Source organism: Theropithecus gelada, chromosome 20 (genome assembly GCF_003255815.1).
Source record: "Theropithecus gelada isolate Dixy chromosome 20, Tgel_1.0, whole genome shotgun sequence".
Lineage (NCBI taxonomy): Eukaryota > Metazoa > Chordata > Mammalia > Primates > Cercopithecidae > Theropithecus > Theropithecus gelada.
Genome location: NC_037688.1, coordinates 40998853 through 41023138, shown reverse-complemented (window position 1 = coordinate 41023138; position 24286 = coordinate 40998853). Strand labels below are relative to the sequence as shown.

At 41.2% G+C, this 24286-nt stretch overlaps 1 protein-coding gene across 4 annotated transcripts in view; it reads right to left on the bottom strand.

Moving 5' to 3' along the window:
* Positions 1–24286, bottom strand: part of CDH13 (cadherin 13) — a 1178066-nt gene that overhangs the window by 425918 nt on the left and 727862 nt on the right. For all 4 annotated transcript variants that reach the window (XM_025369922.1, XM_025369923.1, XM_025369924.1 and 1 more), the window contains one exon: positions 21212–21356. In XM_025369922.1, coding sequence (XP_025225707.1) covers positions 21212–21356 — 145 coding nt within the window. The remainder of the gene's footprint in view (positions 1–21211; positions 21357–24286) is intronic.

The window sequence follows — 24286 nt, the reverse complement described above, 5'->3', positions numbered from 1 at the left end:
TAAATACACCAAAAAACATTGAATTATATACTTTAAATGGATGAATTATATAGCCTATGAATTATACTGCAATAAGCTGTTATATGCCAAAAACAAAGAAGAGGAAAGAAAAAGGGTTTTGGGGATTAAACACACTGTTGGCTGAATGTGAACAGCATAACTTGCACACAGTATGCGATCAATCAAGGCATATTTATACACTTTTTTGAGTGTTCCTAAGTGTCAAGCACCACACCATGACCTTCTGTGCTCCCCATTTCAGACTTTCCAGCAATTCTGCAATGAAGACAGTCCAGGAGAGGTCATATTCCAAAACAAGTACACTAAGGGACCTATCATAAAGGATTACTTCCAACACATGTGTTCTAGGTGTAGGTGTCAGGAGACTATCTGGAGAGTATCGAAAAGCCATACAAGCCTTAACCCAGCAACTGCGACTTCCTTAACGACAGTAGCTTATCCCAAGTGTAGGGATGATGTCGTTCTGTCAGTGTGATTTCCACTTCAAATCCCAGCATCTTAGGAAAGATATCTGCTCTGGGAAAGTGAGGTGAACTGTGGCAAGTGGCAATGTGACTTCTGAAAGTTGAATGGCCTGGGGACTTGCACATAAAGCTCCTTAATGCAGTCAGCGTGACCTCCTCAAAAGAGGGTTCATGGTAATTAGTGATATCGCACGCATATCAAAAGTATTCATAATTATGGAAGATTCATTAGGATGTGTTGCTAAACACGTTCCCGAGATTGCTTCTGTTGCTGTTTTAATTTAAGAATGATGCTGGTATTGGGAATACTTGAAAAGTATAAGTTGGTAATTCATTTGAAATTGAACTTTTGATAGCTGTTCAACGGTTTATGAATTTTTGTGCTTTTAAAAAATAATCCCTGTTATTTTGTTGTGAAAAACAGCTTTACTCTTAACTGACATGTAAGATAATATAACCACATTCTGTATTAGTTTTCCATTGCTGTTGTAAAAAATTATCATAAATTAAGCGGCTTCAAACAGCAACAGTATCTGTGGGTGAGAAGTCTGACCTCCGTGGGGCTCACAGTAGGTTTCCTGCTTAGGGGCTCATAAGGCCAAAATCTCAGTTTCAGCAGGGCAGTATTCCTTATTGGAGTCCCTGGGGTGAAAATCCTTTTCCAGCATCATTTGGGGTGCTGGCAGAATGGATTTATTTCTCACACTTCCCATGTGGCCCAACTCCATCTGCAAGCCAGCAGCAGGTTGAACTCTTTTTCAGGATCTCAGAACTGGCAACCCTCTGAACTAACCTTGACCTTGTTTCTCTACCTCTCCTCTGCTGCTGTATCTCTCTTCTTCATTCTCTTGCCTTCCTCTTCTGCTGTTAAAGGCCCATGTGATTACCTGGGTCCACCTGGATAATCCCGGGTAACCTCCTGGTTTTAAGGTCAGCTGATTAATAACCTTAATTACACTAACAAAGTCTCTTTTGCCATGTGAGGTCATGTAACTGCAAGAGTAATGCTAGGGGCTGGAGATCATGGGGCCAACAGCCTCAGTGTCTGATGTTCCCCTCCCTGTGTCCATGTGTTCTCATTGTTCAACTCCCACTTATGAGGGAGAATATGCGGGGTTTGGAAGAACCAATTTCTTGTAATGAATTTCTCTCTCTCTCTCCCCTTCCCTCTGCCTGCAACACACACTCTTCCCATTGTTTCTGTTTCCCCAGAGATTACTGGCTGGTACAAACATCCATAAAAGAAACATTCATAAAAGTCCCAAATTATCACTCTACTTTCACTGGTCCCTCGACTAAACAAGTAATGCAGTCTGGCTCAATTTTTCCTTTGGGCCAATGGTAAAAGCCTGTGAGTTTAAAGTCACCTCTTCCATCTTGAGCTCTATTTTATATAGACAGATTCACATGGTCTTAGGGAAGATGTGAAGGGAAGTTGTGAGACTTAGGTAAGTTTCTTGTGTACTAGGTTCAGGTCCTTATCTGTAAATGAGAATTCTTTTATCTATTTCTCAGCATAATGCAAGGCTGAAATGAGGTGATATGTATGAAAATCATAGCCCTGTATCTTGCACAGTAGAGTTACAGCAAAGCCAGGCACTTAGTAGTAAACAGGAAAGTGAGAGAGAGACTACCTGGAAACCCAAAACACAGCTACCAACACTTCTGGATAGATCCACAGGCAGAAAATCGGTCTGCCATTTTGCATTTGGACTTACCATGTCCATCTTAAGGATTCCGGATAGTCAATTTCCTACCAAGAACCTAGAGGGATGCTTGGTCCCCATGAGAAGAAGTGAAAGAAATGACCTTCCAAAATTCTAGGGTTGACATTTATATAACAATTTAATTCATTCAGTAAACATTTTACTCTTTGAGTATTGGATTTTCAGAGAAAGCTAGCTAAATTGGAGCGGTGAGTGTGGAGGGAATGAGATTCAAGAAGTATTAATGTTATGGTCCCTATCCCAAAATTGCTCACAAACTCCCCTCTCTCCACTGTAGGTGCTCACACTCCCAAGGTCCAAAGTCCACTTGATGCCCTGTGACCCTCTGTGATATTCATTGTCTTGCTCTTGGGCCTTTTTACTTTAACTCTGTGGCTCTAATAACTCCTCTTTGGAGGAGGAGCACGCCCACTCAGCATCCCATGATACCTAGCAGCTCAGGATCTGAGAGCTGCCGTTCCAAAGGATCTGCCACCTCCCATGTGCCAGGCTCACGAAACATCCTGCTTGTAACAGATTCTCTGGTGTGACATCATCTTGGAAACTGACATGCCTATTCACATCTTGAAGTCTCTCAAAAATTCTGACAGTAAAGAAGCCAGTTTGACTTTGATTCCTTCTCTTATTTAACCAATTGACGATTTCAGTGGTGCCTCTCACCGCCAACTAATTCTCAAATTCATAATAAAAACTTGGGAAATGCTGGTTTCTTCTTCATTTAGTGGTCTCTCAACTTTTGGGTACAGTGTGAGGACCACTCACAGGCTAACCCCAAATGCATTCCAACTCCCTTCCTCCCTAGCCCACAATGCATGTATACACACACACATACATGCAGACATGCACACTCACATATGTGCTTACACACATATATTAATACTGCTTTATATGTTTTCTTTTTCTTGGAGCCACAAAGGAAAGTTCAAACACTCACAGAGATGCCAACTATCAAGTTCCTGAAGCACAAAGAGCAGCCAGCCATCTCCCAGCTTCTGGAAATATGAGGAAAATCAACCTGTGATGTTTAAGCTGTGCTGATTGCTATTTTGTTGCCTGCAACAGAAAGCATCTCTGATTGATACTTTAAAAGATCAATGTCATCTCTAGATTCTTGGTTACAGCTTTTCTAACTCTAGAAAATTTTCTCCTTGTGATGTTTGCCCTTTTTAAAATGTAGTTTGACCTTATCCTTTGAGTTGCAATTAGGACAAGGCCTAGCTGGACTGTCTCATGCTATAAGGAAAAACCCCACGGACAGGGATGACCTAGAGCAGCTTCTTAATCTGCACACTTTCAGCAGAAACTCCACCACAGTTTTTGTTGCTTGCCTGTTGCATTTCCCATAAGCAATAAAATCAACATTTCCTATTTATATGCACAGCCTTGGCTGGGGAGCAGCACTGAATGCTTATGTTAGAGACCAGTGAATAAGTATAAAAGTGTCATATCATAGAGGACAAGCAGGCATACTAAGAAGTAATTAACCCACAACGAGACAGAGGAAATGCAGTGTCCTTGAAGGAAGATGGAATTTGAGGTCGGGCAAATCCAGACTTACATGGTTCCTCCTCTGATTATGGGTGTTGACCCTCTGAGCTTCTGTGTCCTCATATGAAACATGGAGACAGTAATACCCAGCCTCACTGGGAGGATGGAATGGGATAATGAATTGGAAAGTATTCATCCTGGTGTCTCCCACCTATGAAGCAAGCCATGATGACTTGTTGAAGAAGCAAAAATGTCATTTGTTGTGACACCTAAATGCTTAGGGCAAAAAGAGATAGACAAAGGGCGGGTGAATGTCTTTCACTTACACATTTTGCTGAAATAGGTCAGGAAAGACCTCAGAATAGGAGTTTTCAAAAGCTGTCTTTCATTACAGCTCATACACGTGGCTGTGACATTGCCATAATAGAAATGTACTCAGGCTGACAAAGGTAAAGGTCTCAGATTGCCTCATGAATATGTGGATATGGGTGGAAATTTACAAAGGGGTATCTAACTTGAACCACTGATGGGCTCCTGAAAGCTTGCCACTTTGGAAGAAACCAGATTTTTTTAAACAGCATCTTGGAGACACTCGATGAGCGGGTCTGTTAGAGGGGACTTATGACTAATTTTTTATTTAATCAGTTGGAATTTTCATAGACGGAGATTCCTTAAAGTGAGAGAACCACAAAAACAGATGAGATACTGCCCAAAGCTCTCCATGGATTCAATACAATTCCTATCAAACTACCAATGTCATTTTTGATAGAATTAGAAAAACTATTAAAATTCATACAGAATCAAAAAAGACCCCAAATAGCCAAAGCAATCCTAAGCAAAATGAACAAAGCCAGAGGCATCACATTACCTGACTTTAAACTCTACTGTAAGGATACGGTAACCAAAACAGCATGGTACGGTACATAAACAGACACATAGACTAAAGAGACAGAATAAAGAACTGAGAAATAAAGCTGCACACCTATAGCCATCTGCTCTTCCACAAAGCCGATAAAAATAAGCAATGGGAAAAGGACTCTCTATTCAATAAATGCTGCTGGATACCTGGATAGCCATATTCAGAAGAATGAAATGACCCACACATTTCATCATACACAAAAATTAACTCGAGATGCATTAAATATTCAAATTTAAAAACTCAAACTATAAGAATCCTGGAAGAAAACCTAGGAAACACCATTCTGGACATTGGCCTTGGGAAATAATTTATGACTAAGTTCTCAAAAGCAATCGTAATGAAAACAGAAATTGACAAGTGGGATTTAATTAAACTAAAGATTTTCTGCACAGCAAAGGAAACTATCAACAGAGTAAATGGACAACAAACTGAATGGGAGAAAATATTCACAAATTATGTATCTGACAGAAGTCTAGTATCTGGAATCTATAAGGAGCTTAAATAATTCAGGAAGTGAAAAACAAATAACCCTATTAAAATGTGGGCAAAGGCATGAACAGACACTTCTCAAAAGAAGACAAACAAGTATCCAAAAAACATATGAAAAATTGTCATCACGAATCATCAGAGAAATGCAAACTGAAACCACAACGAGATACCATCTCGCACCAGTTGGAATGACTATTTTAAAAAGTCAAAAAGCAACAGATGCTGATGAGGCTGTAGAGAAAAGGGAACGCTTATATACTGTTGGTGGGAATGTAAATTAGTTCAGCCACCATGGAAAGCAGTTTGGCAATTTTTCAAAGAACTGAAGACAAGCAATCTCATTCCTGAGTGTATATCCAAAATAAAATAAATTGTTCTACCAAAAAGACACATGCACTCATATGTTTGTTTCAGCACTATTCACAATAGCCAAGACATGGAATCAACCTAGGTACTCATGAATGGTAAACTGGATAAAGAAAATGTACATATACACCATGGAATACTATGTAGCCATACAAAAGAATGAAATCATACCCTTTGCAGCAAGATGGATACAGTTGGAAGCCTTTATCCTATTGAATTAATGCAGGAACAGAAGACCAAATACAGCATACTCTCACTTGTAAGTGGGAGCTAAATATAGGGAACTTGTAGACATAAAAAGGGCAACAACAGACACTGGGGACTAGTGGTGGGTGCTGGGGAGAAAGGATTGAAAAACTAACTGTTGGGTACTATGCTGCTACTTGGGTGACAGATTGAATCATACCCAAAGCCTCAGCATCACACAATATATCCATATAATAAGCCTGCATGTGTATGCCCAAATCCATAAAAAAAGTGTTGAAATTACAGAAAAACCATGTAAGAAACAGATCTACTATGAAACAATCAAACAAACAAACTAAAAGAGTAGAAGGCCTTATTTCTTTAGGGACCCCCTCCTGTATATTGAGCCCTGCTGTACATGTATTATCTCATTTAATTCTCACGACAAAACTGCAAGGTACAGAGAACACAGACGTATTTTCTGTAGGTGGTACATTCTCGAACATCTCAAATAATTTAGAATTTGCATAACTCAAGAGTAATCTTGACAAAGAATGGTGCATATTCATCTGTACAAGCTAAAGCAACATTTCCTATGGCAAGAGCAAATTTATTTTAAAAACAAGCCCTATCTTTGATAATAGAATGGAAGGAGATACTGTTACCTGCTACACAGTACATGGATGAAGCTTGAACAGCATACTAAGTAAAAGAAGCCAGGCAGAAAGGATCATGTGCTATGTACTCTCTCTCTATGAAATGTCCAGCCAGGCAAATTTATAGAAACAGAAAGTATGTTTGTGGTGTCCTAAGACTATGAGGAATAACTTCTAATGGCTACAGGGTTCCATTTTGGGATAATAGAAATATTCAAAACTGATGGTGGCAATGATCGCACAATTCTGTGAATATACTAAAAACCAGTGAACTACAAATTTTATATGGATGAATTGGTAAATTGTACGGTATATGAATTATATCTCATTGGAACTGAGAAAGAGTGAGAGAGAGAATCCGAATCCTGACAACCACTTTGAAATTACAAATTTGTGACAAATATTTAAAATTTGGAGAGCACATTGTTTCTAATCCTGTGCACAAATAAATTTTTATTTATATTTCTATAATGAATCATTTCAAATGTGCCCAATTCAAACTCGTACAAAGTGCTGTCACAGAAGATTATCACCAATTCAGTAGAGGAAATGGAGGCTCAAATTAACACAGCTGATAAGAGAAGGAGCCAGGACTAGAATTCAACTCCATGGGTCTCTTTCCAATTGCTGTAAGCTGCTGGGTGATGACACTAAGACCCTCCTGAACCAGCACCACTGAAAAGAAGCCATTGGTGGCTGCCAGTATTTGTAACCCATGCGGCATTTTGTTGTTCATGGTGCTCAAAGCCTGATATCTACTTGCTCATAGAACAGTCACAGCCATTCTTTCGGGGCACTATTATTAGTCTCATAATCAAAGGAGTTATTCAAAGCTCAGAGAGGTAAGATAACATGTTTAAGGTCTCATAATCGCAGTGGAAACACAGCTGAAAACCAGATCTTTTGGAGATAGGAGTCAGCCATCTCAACCCTTGTGCTGTACCCTTGTCAGAATCCTTCGATCTCCTTGATGAACTCACAGGTACTTTCTTATGATGGACTTCAACTTGATTCACTGGCAAGGAAAAAATTAATATTCTCTGAGAACCTTCTAGAGCCCTTTAAAGCTTTCCTCTCTGGTCCCTGGAATGTGGACATGAAGCCAGCACACTGACATAAACGGCAGCCCCATCATGGTGTGCATTATTGGAATCTTTTCAGATTATTAGTACTAGACTGTGATCTGAAATTACAGTAATAGTAGGAAATCAAAATAACTAAGCTACGACAGTTTCCATCATAAGGCGGTGGGTTCTTCTTTTTCTAACCTAATAAAAATGTCTAATGTCAAAGAGGCCTTAGAATGCTTTCTGGAAGGGACTCTAAGATAACAGAGGAGACAAAGAGCATTTTTGTTCCAATAAAGACTCAATTTTCTGATTACTATACGAAAACTGGTGCATGAAAGGCATACAGAGGAGGAAGTGGGCTTATGTCTCGAGCAGCACAGCACAGTGGTTAAAAAGCATGGCTTGACTCAACGTCAAATAGTCTGGGCTCTAATTTTTACTGGTTGAGTGATGCTGCATATTTCAGCTGTTATTAGATTTGGCTACAAATACAGAGAACTCAACATAACAGTGAGTTACATAAGACAGAGGTTCATAATTATCTTATGTAAAATAATTCTGGAGAGAGGCAATCCAGGGCTGCCATGGCATTTCACAGGCAACAGAATCAGGTCTTATTCTGTGTTTTGTCCTTCCTTCCTAGCACATGATTTCCATCCTTGAGGCCATGTCACAGGGCAAGGTGGCTGCTTGAGTTCTAGCCATCATATCTCTACTCCAGACAGCAAAATAAATAGGTGGTAGGAGGAGAATACAGGGTACTCTTCCTAGGTGAGTTGGTTCCTTTCAGCATCCATCCCGGAAGTCTAACATAGATCCCTGCTTCTAGCTCATCGGTCAGTACTTCCTCACATCACCACATTTAGCTACAAGGGAGGCTGGGCAATACCCTTCTTCATACGGACACCTGCTACTAAGGTACGCTGGGGTCTGTTACTAAAGGACAGCAGAATGGATTTTGAGGGAAATGCTTCTGCTCTGCTGGACAGTTTGCTTTCTAGCTTCTTGAAGTTTCAGTTTCCTCACTGGGACACGGAGATGATCATAACATCCGCCTCTAGACTGCTGTGGTAAGTCCATGAAATAACACACAGGAAGCCCTCAGCAGAAGACCTGGCAACATCTCCCACTCAAAAAATGCTCACTGTTAAAATGAGCTCCATGTCCACTGATCCTGCTTAGAGGAGTGGGTTCCTGTAGCTCACCATAAAAAGGTACCAACCAACGCCTACAATTTGTAGCATCTCTCCTGCCAACCTTACATTTGGGCTTTATAACTAAAACTCCTCGTTTTCTCCATTTAGGGAGAAACCTTGGCACTACTGACAGTTTGAGCCAAATGATTCTTTGTAGTGGAGGCTGTTCTGTGCATTGAAGTATGTTTAGCAGTCCTTGGCCTTGGCCTGCTCGATGTCGGCTGTACCCTCTCCTTCCCTAGTGTGGAACCCAAAGTGTCTCCTGGGGACAAAATCATTCAAACTTGGACCACTGCTTCTTGGTGTCTGAAATCACCAAATACGACTCTGCCAGCAGTAGTAGTCTCTTGGGTTACCTGAGTTGTAGTTGCGTGGGTCAACATTTCCAGTTACACCACATCGAATGTAGTTACCAAAGTTAGTGAAAACCTACACAGACAGTTTTGAATGGCGCATCACAGACAGAAGTTAATTTCATGTGTGTGCATGTGAATGTACAGACACATACACACGTATATGTATACACATATGTTACTATTCAAGTCATCCCCTCTAGCCCTGGCCTATGACTTTAGGGTGAGCCAACTCGCATAGAATCTCTTCAGCTAGAGAGAGGGTAAAATTGCAGAAATGAGAAGGCAGGAGAGGAACAGATGGTAAAGCAGCTCTGGAGTCTGGATTTGATGGGCCAGGGGAACAGGCCAGGAATCTCCTCCATCAGTCTGAAAAGCAGGCCCCTTTTTAAGGATACAGAGCCTGACTGTAGGAACATGACCCCCTCACTTGCCTCCAAAAGGAAGGCATCCACGTTAGAAGCCTGTTATAAACTAGGATCATAGGAGATAAACATGGTGACACACTAAAGAAAAGTGGAAAACTGGAGCAAGAAACAAAACACAAGAATTCTCCAAACCAAACTTTAGAGACTTCTTTGAAAAGAGCCAGTCTTCTGAATAATAAAATAGCTTTGGGTACTATACTTGTTTTTTTTTTTTTTTTAAATGCACCCATAATTAAAGCAAGAAAGCTGTAAGTCTATTAAAATTTTTTCTTTGATACTGAAAAACCCAATTCATGACCTATATTTTATAAGACATATACTTGAAAGGGATTTTATATGCCCTCTTCCCATTGAACTTAGCATACTGAATCTCTTCCATTTGGTTAAGAAGGGAGGTGGTTCTATACATAAATTATTCAGGGCTTTTAAAAAATCTTACTGTATATATATTAAGGTAAAGTGATTCAAAGGTATTTGTATAGATAAATGGAAGTAGCAGCTCTAGACTGCGTTCTCCAAAGGGATCGGAGTCTTAGAGCAACGGTGCTGCAGTAAAAGCTGCTTTATCAAGCTCCCTGCTGATTATCAATCTTTTCTGACATTTGTAGACTGTCTTGACTGATGGATGGCTCAGCATGCTTTATGAATCTTCGAGTTCTTGAGCATCTCTCAAACTACCGCTAGGGGGAGAATCTAGCTTTATTTGAGGTTACCACCAGTAAGGATGGGCTGTGTGGAGTTACCTGGCAAACTGGGCTACTATAAAATGACTAAGAAAGCTTGGTAGTGTTCTCTCTCTTTCTTTCTCTCATCTACACACACACACACACACACACACACACACACACGACAATAAACTCACTCATCTATGCGTGTAAGAAAATGCTCTCTTACATTTAAGGTAGCAGCTTTGGGATTACTTGCAATATCATCATGGGTGAAATACTTAAAGGACAGTGGGTGTTGTGGATGGCGAGGAAATGAAAAAGCAAAGGAATTAAAATCATACAGGTCTGAGTTTCAATCTTAGCTTCATCACCCACCAGCTGTGTGACCACAGGGGAGTCACCTAACCTCCCTGAGTGTCCGTTTCCTCATTGTCAAACGTTTGTGATGACTGCTTTAAAAGGTAGGTGTGGAAACTGGACCCATATCCAGTACATAATAGTGCTAGAAAAATATACAGCTGATTACCCCTCCTTTGTTACACTGAACAGGCATCATCTCCCTCCCTGAATCCTAGGGAGATTCTCCCAGTAGCCTACTGACATTCCCCTGTGCAGCAGTGATGCTTTATTTATTGACTTGCTCTTTAGTCTGCAAGCTCTACGGAGTCAGGGTCCATTCTGTTTCATGCATTAACCCCCTCCAACCCCATCCTCATTAAATAGTTTACCTGGTATACAGCAGGTACTCTAAAGATATTTGTTGAAGGAATGAATACATTTTCAATAAATACAACCATTTATTTAAAAATTAAATTAAAAAAGTTTGTCAGGATTCAGGCTTTCTGGCCTTTGGGGCCATTTGTTCATCCAGTGGAATTTATTGGTGGGTAATTCGGGCTTGGAACTCTGCTAAATGTTGGAAGTTGAAGGATGAAGAGAAAACCATTCGGTTCTCCTGGTTTTAACTGTGTTGCTGAGAAAGGAAACTGAACGTAGAGTCTGGTTTATACTTGCAGAAAAATTATAAACCCATTAAGGTTTACAGTATTATTGTAATTCCATATAGATGGCATCAGTCATAATAAGCTAGCATCATAAAATGAGTCAATATTTAGAATTTTCCAATTTGTCACACACTTGCTGCAAAAATCTTATGTGATCTCTTCTCTCCATCTCCATAGCTGCCATGGTCCTCTCATGCCTAGAACATTGAAATGCCTTGTTTCCCTATTTCTCTCTCCACGGAATATCACAAGTCATTTTTCAACAGTAAAATCATATCTAACTGCTCTCTTGCTTAAAGTCACCCAAGGGTTTCCTACTAAGTTTAAAATGTAATCAAAACTTAGGGAGCTCTGAGCCAGGGGTCTGCAAACTTTTTATTTGCAGAGGATCAGGTATTACCTACTTTTTCCTCCGCGTAATATACAGTCTCTGTCCCAGTTGCCCAATTCTGCCAACATGGTGCGAAAGCAGCCGTAGTCAACACATGAACGCATGGGCATGTTTATATTCTAATAAAACTTTATTAAAAAAAAAAAAGGGGGGCAGAGACAGATTTGGCCCATGGCCCATAGTTTGTTGACTCATGCTGAGAAGGATCTTGCCCTTGCCCATCTCCCTGTCTCACCTAGTACCGTCCCTCAGATCATTCCTGCCTCAGGTCTCTGCACTTGGTGGCCCCTGTGTCTGGAACGTCCTTTCTCCACGCCCTTACATGGTAGACTCCTTCATCCTCACTGGGCTCAGCTTCAACATCACCTCTTTAGAGAGGCCTTTTCTTGACCTTACGTCAAGAAAACAATGTACCTTGTTTTATTTTATCCAAAACTTAAATTATCTGGTTTATCCATTTTTGTTGGCACCTTTCTCTCCCCAGGAAGGTGGCAATGTCTTAAGAATAGAGTTCCGGCCGGGCGCGGTGGCTCAAGCCTGTAATCCCAGCACTTTGGGAGGCCGAGACGGGCGGATCACGAGGTCAGGAGATGAAGACCATCCTGGCTAACATGGTGAAACCCCGTCTCTACTAAAAATATGAAGAATTAGCCGGGCGTGGTGGCGGCGCCTGTAGTCCCAGCTACTCCGGAGGCTGAGGCAGGAGAATGGCGTGAACCCGGGAGGCGGAGCTTGCAGTGAGCCTAGATCGCGCCACTGCACCCCAGCCTGGGCGACAGAGCGAGACTCCGTCTCAAAAAAAAAAAAAAAAAAAAAAAAGAATACAGTTCCAAACGGTCTTGGTCACTGCTATATCCCCAGCCCCTAGAATATTATCTGACTTATAGAAACTGCCCGATAAATACTTGTTGAATGCATTTACTGATGAAATGGTTATGAGGAATTGATTTGAAATAAGGGTTTCCCTGAAATTATAAATGTTTAATGACATTTGGATCTGCCACTCTGTTTTACTCAGCTGTAGTGCTAAAAATTGCTGGGCTATTCAGAGTAGATCCTTTGGTATCAGGGATGGGATCCAGTGATGCTGGTGAGCATGCTCTGTGCTAGGACAACTCAAGGACTTTTTCACTTTTGCTTTGCAGCTGCTCAACCATCACCAATTTTCATTTTGGCTAGAGATTCCTGACAGGTTTATCTTTTCAAAAGACTGCAGAATGATCAGCACATTTCTGAAGCTACAAATGCTCCTTTGTCCTGCTGCCACTTTAAACTATTATTTTCATTAAGTTATTCAATTAACATTTTTACTTTTATTTTTAAATATTTGATGCCACAAATCCTTCCCTCTTTCAAATATGAAGTGATGGAAGCATGGCTCCCAGCCTGGGCCTAAAATATATTGAAAAAATTAGTGGGCAGGGCTATCAAGCATTTATTTTTACAAGGAAGTAATCAAAGTGAACCCAAGGGCCACATCTCCCCAGTTCACCCAGAATACAAAGGTCTAACGTGAATGATACAAGCATGGGTGATGGGCAGAGGAGAGGCAGATACATAGGCTAGTCCAGGAACAAGACTTCATGGTTCAAGAGGAGAGTGTTTCAGGAGACAATGGGTTATCTAACTGGAATTTATCTCCAGCCCCAGAGATGCATGCATGAATTTAGGAGGAGAGTGAGCTATGAGTAAAAATGATAAGAGTTGTCTTCATAGTTATCCACATTCTGTTGGTTGGTTAGATACTCTTCTACCAGAATAAAGGGGTTCAGGCCTTCTCTCCTGTCCCAGCAGATGCTTTGGTATCCAGCTCCCGTGAGCCAGCAGCCAAGAGTTCTAATACGTGCAATGGTGCCCATTAGGGTGGGCCTGGGATACGGAGGAGGGAAATCCTAATGGCTATGACAAGGGAGCCAACTGCCTTAGTTCTGAGCCGGTGTGAGATATCACCAGAGGACCTTCAGACATAGTTAGGAGCAACTTGGAAAAGATTCCTTTTTTTTTTTTTAATTTGTATACATTTAATGGGTACAAGTGCAGTTGTGTTACACAGACATGTTGCACGGTGGTGAACTCTTGGCTTTTAGTATAACTATCACCCGAGTAACATACATTGTACTCATTAAGTAATTTCTCACAGCTTACACCCTTGCCAGGCTTCCATCCTTCTGAGTCTCCAATGTCTATTATTCCATGTCTATTATTCCATACTCTATGTCCATGTGTACACATGATTTAGCTCTGACTTATAAGTGACAGCATGCAGTATTTGACTTTCTGAGCTATTTCACCTAATAGCCTCCAGTTCCATTCACATTGTTACCAAAGCCATGATTTTATACTTTTATATGGCTGAATAGTATTCCACTGTGTGTGTGTATGTACGTATGGTGTGGAGATAAATATATGTGGTGATAACCATGAGGCAGGTGTCTTTTTGATACAGTGGCTTTTTTTCCTTTGTGTAGACACCCAGCAGAAGGATTGCAGGATTAAATGGTAGTTATATTTTTAGTTTTTTTGTGAACTATTCATACTTTCCATACGGTTGTATTAGTTTACATTTCCACTAACAGTGTACAAGCATTCCCTTTTCTCTTGAATGACTAGGTGGAGTCAATAGCTAGTGAAGTTCAGATAATACTTTTCACACCATTTAGTTCTGAATTTTCCCTTTGGGAAATGGTCTCTGATTGGATTATGCAACTCTTTCATAAAATTTGTTTTATGATCACCTGTACTGGAGTGAAGTGTACCATAATTCAAGTGCTGTCTCCTCCAGTCGCAAGGGCTCTGCAGCATGTTAATGATACCATCCCTGGGCACTGCTCCTTGCCTAAAATTCCAGTGATGACCTGAGGAAAGGGGCCAGTCTCAACCACTGCATTCCTCTGCCTCGACCACAATACCCAGTGAGGATTCCATAGCAAGACCATCCACAATCTACAAAACAGCTAGTGAAATGACCACAAAAACTTGTAGATACTGAGTGTCATCTGGAGAAAGAAACAAAAATATCCATCAGTATGTTCATGTGTGAAAAGAAAGACTATTGTATCCTGCTGCACGAACAAGCTTAGCCAAGATACAGACTAAAATCCTCTGATTAGAAGCATCACCTGAATAGGGATTAAAACATAATGAGGCATATCCACCATCCCACTAATCCTACTCATATAAACGTATCCTAAAGAAATTGTCACAAACATGGGAAGAGATGAGCTCTCCTCTGCAGAACTGATGGAAGTGTAGAAAAGTGAAAACAACTTAAACCAACAGGAAATCGGTTAAGTAGACGATGGTAGATCCAGACTCTAGCTGTTTAAAACAATGATGTAGCTTGATGTTTACTGAATTACAAAAATGTCCACAGGACACTGAGGAGTGAAGAAGGAGATTTACAGAAAAGCACATAGAGCTCCCATCTGTAAAACTGTGCACCTGCATCTCTCTCTGTAGAGATGCCAGGAGAGAACCCCAGAACTGTGCTCACTAAAATGTCAACTGTGGTTATCTCTGGATGGTGGGATTGGGGAGAGATTGCATTTTCTTCCACTTGAAAAGAAGAGAATTGCTTTATTTTTTTAAAAAAAATATCTACCTAAGAAAAAAAAAATGAAATATCCACATGCCTGATATTCCAAAAACACACAGGATTGGTTGGGGCAGTTGAGAATGGAGGAGCCTACAGCGTGAAAGTCTGAAAATACCAGCAAAAGAAAACACTCAGTGGGTTGAAAAACCACATCACAGTTACTGCAACAAGTAAAAAGGTAACCAGAAAAGGGACTTTACTACCAGGCCATAGCAACAGCCTGAAGACTGTCTGCTGAGCTAGGTGTCAAACATCAACTATCCTAGCCATCTTTATTTAGCTCAAGCTGTTTTGGAAAATAGCAACTTCCGAGCAAAGCTGAGCTCTCAGGATAGCCATTAGTCTCAAAGGCCACTTGATCGGCTGTTTTTTTCTTATGTCTGGAATGGTTGGACGTGTTTAAAAATTAAAGGAACTGTGTCTTGAAAAGGAGCTCAGGTGGATCCTGGAGGAAAAATAAAAGACAAAAACTCCGTACATCATGTCTTCAGAGTGGCCTCCTCTCACTACAAGACTAGGTTTGGCCCCTCCCGAGATGAGCATCCTGTACAGCTATGTTGTAGCACTTGCCGCAATTTTCTTTCTTATTTATTCATTGCTGTCCTCCCTCCTCACCTATGAATACCAGGAGGGAACAAGCAGCACCTGTCAGGTCCAGTGTTGCACATTCAGAGCTTAGAATAGTGCCAGCACAGAGTAGACGCTTGATAAGCATAATGGATGGAAAAAAAATAAATAAAGGGACTAAGACAGGAAAGCGAGGGAGGGAAAGTGGCTGGGCTTTCAGAAGTTAGACAATGAGGATGTAACTGCTAATCTCTGCTTGTCTTCAACAGCCTCAAGAAGAAGGATCAGACATGCCTAAGCAATGTGCCTCTTTCAGGACTCAAAACGTGCACCTCTAGGTAAACGCCACATTCATCTTTCTCAGTCATGCAGTTTGGGAGCTAATTCTTTCCTTCCATGAGATCTCACCGCCTATCTTTCTCAAAGCTGCCCCACCTGTCCAGGGTGGGGGCTGCCATTCTCCCAGCTGCCCTGGCTGCCATTTGGGGTGGCTAAAAGCCAGGAGGGAGAACACAACCTACAGCCAGCTCCTGAACTTGTTGGAAGGCCAAGGCCTCAAGAGGACAGGATATTCGAGCTGATGGATCCCAGGTTGTCCTTGTGCACAGCTGGCTGCAAGTGCCTGGAAATTATAGCCCCCCTTGGGGACAGCTTTGAACCAGTGTCTCATCATCAGGCTTGGGGGAGAAGACAACCCAGCTACCTGCCCCTCAGCTGAAATAACTCTAACATGTGTGTTTAATGTCAGTTCCTAGAGCTCCCCCAAAAGGATAAAGCTGCAGTTGCCCACTCCGGGAGCTGGTTTAATAATGCACCTCAAGGGCTGGGCGCAGTGACTCACACCTGTAATCCCAGCACTTTGGGAGGCCAAGATGGGCAGATAACCTGAAGTCAGGAGTTCAAGACCAGCCTGGCCAATGTGGTGAAACCCCATCTCTACTAAAAATACAAAAATTAGCTGGGTATGGTGGCAAGTGTCTGCAATCCCAGTTACTTGGAAGGCTGAGGCAGGAGAATTGCTTGAACCCAGGAGGCAGAGGTGGCAGCGAGCGGAGATCATACCATTGCACTCCAGCCTGGCCAATAAAAGCAAAACTCCGTCTCAAAAATTATAATAATAATGCACCTCAAGTTGTCTGACTTTCTTTTCTATACCTCACCTTACCTGGTATCCATACCCTGTACCTCTCAGGTAAACCACAGACCTCAATCTTCATCTCAGAGCCTGCTTCTGTGGGAGCCTGAGATGCCATTCCTCATGGTCAGCCCTTCTCAAAGGTGCCCAGGAAAACACTGGAGGGCAAAACACCCATGAATTGATGCCAACAAGACATGATCTGGTCTTGGAATTAGTGCCCTCTAGGAATTTCAAGAGTTCTCACCCTCTATACCCTACTCATGAACACCTACTCATAGACACCGTACCTTGGGCATCAGAAAACGCCAGACTCACACAGAGATCTGGTTGCCCCCACGGAGCAGTCAGAACCTTGGCTTGGGCCTCATGAGTCAATGCCTGTGACTCTGCGAAAGGAGCAACTCATGATCTGCAAAGTCAAAGACCATTATTTTCTGTTGATCTTCCTTCATCCAGGAATGACTCACCAAAACAATACCCTGGAGTTTAGCGCCGAGCAGCGGGGATCGTCTCCTGTCTGCACATACAGATAAGTATGGGTGACCTTCCTTTGTGATAGATTGGTGCTGAGGGCATTGAAACACATGGGGACATGGAAATGATGCGTGGTTTGTTGGAAGATGAATTTGTCTTCACACGACTCATGTGTCTCTTTGCTTTACCTTTGCTAAAGGGTACACTACCAGAATAAAAATAATAATTGCAGTGTTAACAATACAGAGGCATTCCTTATACATGTATTATTCCCTAAGCACTGGGTGAAGCACATTGTCTGACTGAATCCTCACGTAATGCTTCTCTAAGGTAGGTACTGTTATATTCTATCCCCATTTGCAGAGGCTTCTAGAAGTTTCAGTCACTTCTAGGTCTCACCGTGTTAAATACCTGAGCAGAGCGTCAAACACAGCTGTAGGCTACAATGCTGTGAGCAGGAACAGCCACATAATTTGTGGAGCTCAGTGTAAAATGAAAATGCAGACACCTTGTTCAATGATTATTAAGAATTTCAAGATGGTGACAGCAAAACATTAAACCAAGCCCCAGGCCCTTCTGAGCATGGGACCCTTCTGTTCGCTGGGCTGTGTGAGGCCACAAGGGCTGCGCCCCATGAAGCTGTCTTTGGTTATGTGGGCTCAGAAAAAAGTGATGTGAGTGATGACAAGGGCCTCAACATTTAACCCTGTTGAACCCTAGATGTGATTCAATGGGCCTGGCTATTTCATCAGAAGAACTAGTCATTTTCTGTCAGGACCTAAATCAGTTCATCTGATAGAACTGCACAAGCTGGGCCTGCAGAGTCTGTGGTGTAAAACATGGAAACGAGAGAGCAGACCCAATGGGTCTGGGTTTTTTTTCCTAGGTGGAGTCTTCTTTCTCTGTCACCCAGGCTGGAGTGCAGTGGTGCGATCTTGGCTCACTGCAACTTCCACCTCCTGGGTTCCAGTGATTCTCCTGCCTCAGCCTCCCGAGTAGCAGGGATTACAGGCGCCCACCACCGCATCCGGCTAATTTTTGTATTTTTAGTAGCAATGGGGTTTCACCATGTTGTCCAGGCTGGTCTCTAACTCCTGACCTCATGATCCACACACCTCCACCTCCCAAAGTGCTGTGATTACAGGTGTGAGCCACCACACCCGGCTGGCTCTTGGGTTTCTTGTAACTCACACAAGGCCCCGGAACAAATGTGGCCTATTGTAGACAGACCTGGACTAGTCTTTTGAGTAGGATGCCAGTGCAGATGTGGCCAGAATTTGCGAGAATTGAGGCACATGTGGCAGCCTCTTACCAGCTAAATAAGCAACCATTCACCAAATTTTGAAGCTGGAGACATAGACGCTAATTGTGTGTTTTCCCCAGCCAGGTAACTTTGGCAAGTTCCTGAGCCTCTTTGACGTTCAGTTTTCTCATCTGTAAGACAGGGATATGGTATCTACCTCTCAGGGCAGGAAGTGGGATCATGGATGAAATTATGTTGTACATATATGGCTGCTGGCACACAGTAAGTGCTTGACTCAGTGTATGATACCCGGTGGCTGTTTTCACCATGAATTCGGTGGGACAGTTGAAAGAGCACATGATCTGAAGTTAGGTTATGCAGGCTGGCTCCCAAGCACTGACTCCCATCTTTTATTTGCGAGAGCATGGAAAAGTCATGGACCTCTTTCCAGAGTCAGCCCCCCCACCCCAACCCCCACCCCAAGTCCCACCCCAACCCCCACCCCAATTCCCATCCCAAACCCCATCCCTACCCCCACCACCACTCCCAACCCCAGAGGGTGTCAAATAATTTGTACAACACATGGGATTCTACGGGCCACAGAAGAGCAGAGCATTATGGAAATAAAAGAGGCGATCATTTTTATAGCCAGTTAGGGTTTGTCATTACTTGTAAACAATTTAAATTGAAGAAGAGGTTGGAAAGAGGATACTGTCTTCTTCCTCAGATCCCCACTGGCCTCATGGGGCCATCTTGCCTGCAACTCTCTTACAGGATGCTAAGTAATCTAAGTGGCTTTTTATTTGAAAGTTTTTTGCCACATTTCCACATTCTGGATCCCAAATCTGACTGACTCTATTTCAGTTCGAGCTCTACAGTCCAACCTAGAGGGTGCTGAAAAAGAAAACAATGAATCCATACAGACACCTGAGTCTTTATGTATTTTTACAGGATAATACCAATCATAAATAGATATTTGAGGTGGTTTATGTTTTGCAGGAGAAGTGTCTGTCCCTAAGTGAATAACTCTGTGATTTAAGAAATTCAATGTGCATAAAGAACTCTATCTTCCTTCAAAAAATATTACATGTATATACAGCAATAAAATCTAAAATTGTTTTCTAAACTTTAAGGACAGGCACAGTGGGAGGAAAATTGGACACCGTCTAATCATATATACACATAATATACAAAGACATGTGCGAGCTCACAGCCATACCGAATGTAAGCACTGTCATTTACATTTAGAACACTTTTCCAGCCCATCTGAATTCTAGTCACTCACTCACAGGGCCCGGGTACCACAGATAGCAACTGGGAATCATTTTTCTGTTCTGCTCAAACTTTGGCCTCTTTAATCGCTTTCCTCATTGGTTCTCCTAATGTGTTCTGCACATCAGCTTGTTTAAGAAGATTTCTGTAAACATCAAATCCAAATTCCAGGGTGTTTCTCACCAGAAGCCATCTCTCCATCAAAAGCAGCTCACAGAGAGGGGCCACGTGGACTGTCTGCCCTAAAATGACCTGACTTCCCTTCACCTGCCCTCTCTCCTTCTCTCTAGACCTGTCATTGCTCCTCTGGCTCCAACACTCCCCTCAAACACCCTCTGGCACACACGCAATGCATTCACTCTCATTTCTAGAGTGTATTTAAAGCTGGGAAGGAAGAGGGTCGATCTTGCCCTTGGGGGATCTGATGCAGCACATGAAGACCCAGCTCCTTGAAGCTGACGGGAGGTTTTAGGCATCTTGCATACAATTATTCACCTGGTTGTCTGGGAAGGTTACCATGGTAACATTTCCAGAGTTTCATGTATCTACATGTCATTGATAGATCCCATCAATTCAGCAAAGGGGGAAAAATAGTAGCTCTCATCTCCTGTCTGGTCTGACGAATCACTATTTTACTTATTTGGGCATAATCTAGGAACAGCAACACGACACTCTTAATATGGTGGGGTTTTTTTTCCACTCAAGTATATTTTAAAGATGAAAATCAAAGTCCAGCTGAAGAGGAATTTTTCTGTTTTATTCTTTCATTTTCTCAAGTATTATACTCAGGAGTGACTTCAGCTGCTGGCTACGGCATACTTTAATTACTACGTATTGGGCCAAAAAAGGAAGCTCTAAATTCTAAAACCATCCCTGACAGAAAGGATAAACATGGGAAAAGATAGCAGGAGCTCTATAGTAACCTTGAGTGACTTCTGTAACAGTAGGCACATGCATTTCCGAAGAGAGATATCAAACATCTTCCTTTTGGTCCTCTGACTGAAGACAAAAGCTCTCTTCATGCACATCTTCTAAGGGAAGGGAAAAAGTCCTACCTATTTTACTAAAATAGTTCTTATTAAAAGGCCACTATGAAAAGAAATAACTGAGGAGTTTGTAATGAGGACCCAATTCTCATCAAAGCCTTGCTATAGCACAAAGTTTAGCCTTGGACCTTGGACCTTGGACCTTGGACCAAAAGGTAAGCTGGATATTTACATGGTGCCCAACATTAGCCATGCCTTAGAGACTTAGATGGCAGTCATCCTTGGAGGATCATCTTCAGAGACAATGAAAGAGATTTTCATAACTTGCAACACCTTGGTCAAGCTTTGCACTTTAGCTTTCCAACCTGGCTTCCATGCAGGGAAGTAATAAGTCAATGTGGATACAAGCTGACAAGTTGGAACAGCCATAAGACAGTCCCTAGAATCCACAAAGATCATCGTGTGCCTCTCTCCAAGCCATTATGCTAAAGGTAAGTCAACGTGACATACCTGTGGGTGACCCTTCCATGACGTGGCCGATGTAGGGACCTTCCCGAAAGATCGGTCGGTTGTCATTCTGATCAATCACAATGACTTCCAGAGGCACCGGCCCCTCGAGAGTTTTGCCATTGACATCAGTGGTCTCCACAAATAGCTATTTGAGCAAAGAGATTGGGGGAGAAAGAAGATATTAATTCATTATGAAAATTGAAATAAGATTCTCTAGAGAAAGTAGGTTATATCAGCAATTTTATGAGCCCTTGGCAATATTGAAACTTTGGTCTCAATGGATAGTCACTGGGACTAGAATAGAAATGAAACATTCCAGAATAAAAGGCAAAGATCAGTTCACTTTAGATCCCCCTTGGGAAATTTACAATTAATTCATCAAATCTGCAAAGAAAGTTAAAACAAACAAACAAAAAACCCCAAAACATAAATAGTCATAGCCAAGAAATTATGCTTATATCATTTCTGTTCTCCCAATATCATTATGCTTAAAAAGAATGTTATGCTAATAAAAATAATTGACTAAGCAGTTATGAACCAAGTACATTAAGAGGTAACCAAAAGTGTTTATGGCAATCTCTTAGGAGAAAATCAGTCAGTATTTGTAGGGGGCTTTCCTCAGGAAAGCTAGGAACTCAGAATTTGCAGGGGCCTGAATGAGATCTTGGGATTCCTGCCTACCAGGCTCTTTACAATCTCAGAGGATTTCACAAGACCATTGAATCACTTCTACAGGGAACCACTTTCAGATCTCAATGAAGAAGGCAGCATAAAAAAAAAACCAGGATTTTGTTTGTCTTGGAAACAAAGAATTATGCCATGGGATTTCCAGTGAATCACAGGGACCTTACATGCACATTTTCTGTGCTTAATTCAACCTTGATTTAACTCAGTGATAAGAGTAATACTTCTTCTTGGATATAAGTGGTGGTTCCTGCACAGGAGTATTTTGGTCAGAAAAGGGCCTCTGCATTTGGAATCCTAGTACAACTCATCCCTATCTGTGTGACTTTGAGCAAGACACTGGATCTCAGTTTTCTCATCTGTAAATGGGGTTAAAAAAACACTCATTATTATGAATAATAACAAACACTTATCCAGTGCTTCCTTTGGTTCTATACTAAATTCTCTCACTTGATTATCATAATAACCCTTTGGATCCTTTTACAGAGGACAGAATGACAGCAAATAGGAGATAAATGGTGGAGTCCGGATTTGATCTTGGGAAGTCTGCCTGCAGATCTCACATTTTTAACCACTATAAACAATATTTCTAAAGCATTTAATATAGGGTCTGTCACATATCTCAAGAATATTAACTGCTGCTATTGTTGCTACAATTATCGATACCATTGTCAAAAACGAGCCCAAATTAGAAAAATGAAAGACAAACATTCTTATTATAAATCAGTACAGTCACATCCCACCTGACGGTATTGTAAACCAGTATAATCCTTTTCAAAAGCATGGCAAAATTCAACAGAAACCATGAAAGACTCATACTTTGTACTATTTTTATACCACTCCTGATCCTATATAAGTTTGCAGGAACGATTCACTGCATTGTTATTTCTCATAATAAAATCACACTGGCATCCGCCTGAATGTCCAGTAGAAGCAAACTAGTTGAATGAATGAATGTGTCACAACATGTTACAATACAATAATTTTTAAACTTTACTGATCGACTTAGAATATTGAGTAAAAATACACAAAATAACATGTGCATCATGCATATATGACATACAAATATGAACAGAATTTGAAGGCAGTGAGCAAAACGAAACCAGGTATGTGTGTGTAGATAATTTTTTTCTTTTTTCTTTTTTTCTTTTTTTTACTTCATCCTTTTACTAGCAAGTTCACACACAGACATACACACTTGATTTCTGGGGCAAATAAAATAATGCAAATAATAAGAAAAAATTAAGTGAACAGAGCCTTCTAATATCTGCACACAAAGGAGATCTTACAGAGAGTGAAATCTTATACTTTTATGTTTTTTTTAAAGCTATTATGAGAATACTGCTAACAAAGGAAATCAATCAAAATAAAGCTTTGGGGCAATTTTATGTAATAACATAGGTTTGGTTTTTCATCTTCCCAAAATAGCCAAGGACTTGACTTTAACTCAACCGAAAAAACAAAACAAAACAAAACAAAAAAACCCCACTGTGCCCAAACATCTTGGATCTGAATCCTAAAATTCTACATTCTATAAGACTTGGCCAGTATCACAAGTTACAAGTAGGATAGATAATCAGAATTCACATTTGCCAAATATTCAAATATGCTGAAACTGGGAAGGGCAGACAACAGATCCATCTTAACACAATAGAAAGAAAGGCAGAAACTAAGGAGACACCATTGATTAGGATGAATGCAAAATGTGGAGCCGAATCTCAGAAAACCAATTTTGCAAACAGACAATCCAATGGTATTTTATGATACAAAACTATTCAGAGTTTGACTCTCAGACTTTTCAAAGGACAATAATATCAACAGAAGCCAAGACCTTTGGAATGCTCTCTAAAAACAGTGAAGTGCTGTTAAGTGGGATTTTCTTAAAGTTAATTTAATACGAATTATTTGAGGACCCACTACATGTCAGCCATCACGCTGAACACCCTGGTATCCAGTGGTTATCAGGAAAGATACCCTAGCATGGAGAGACTAACAATAAACAAGAGAAAAAGATATGAACAAGGTAATTTCAGTCACAGATGAGGCCTTTGAAGGACATGAGATAGGTTTGAGTACGAAAGCTTCACTATCAAATACTGTAGCTGCTAGCGGCATGTGGCTATTGCAATTTATATTTATTAAAATGAAAAAAACTCAGTACTCCAGTCAAACTAGGAAAGTTTTCAGTGCTCAATAGTCACATGTGGGTAGTAGCTACCATATTAGACAACATGGATGTAGAACATTTCCATCACTGGATAGAGTATGATTGAAAAAGTGTGTGTGTGGTGGGGGGTGGGTGGAGGGCAGGCGGCACCTATTCAAGATAAATGGTGGAGAAAACCTTATTGCTGAGGGAATGTTTCAGCTGAGGCTTGAATGACAAGAAAG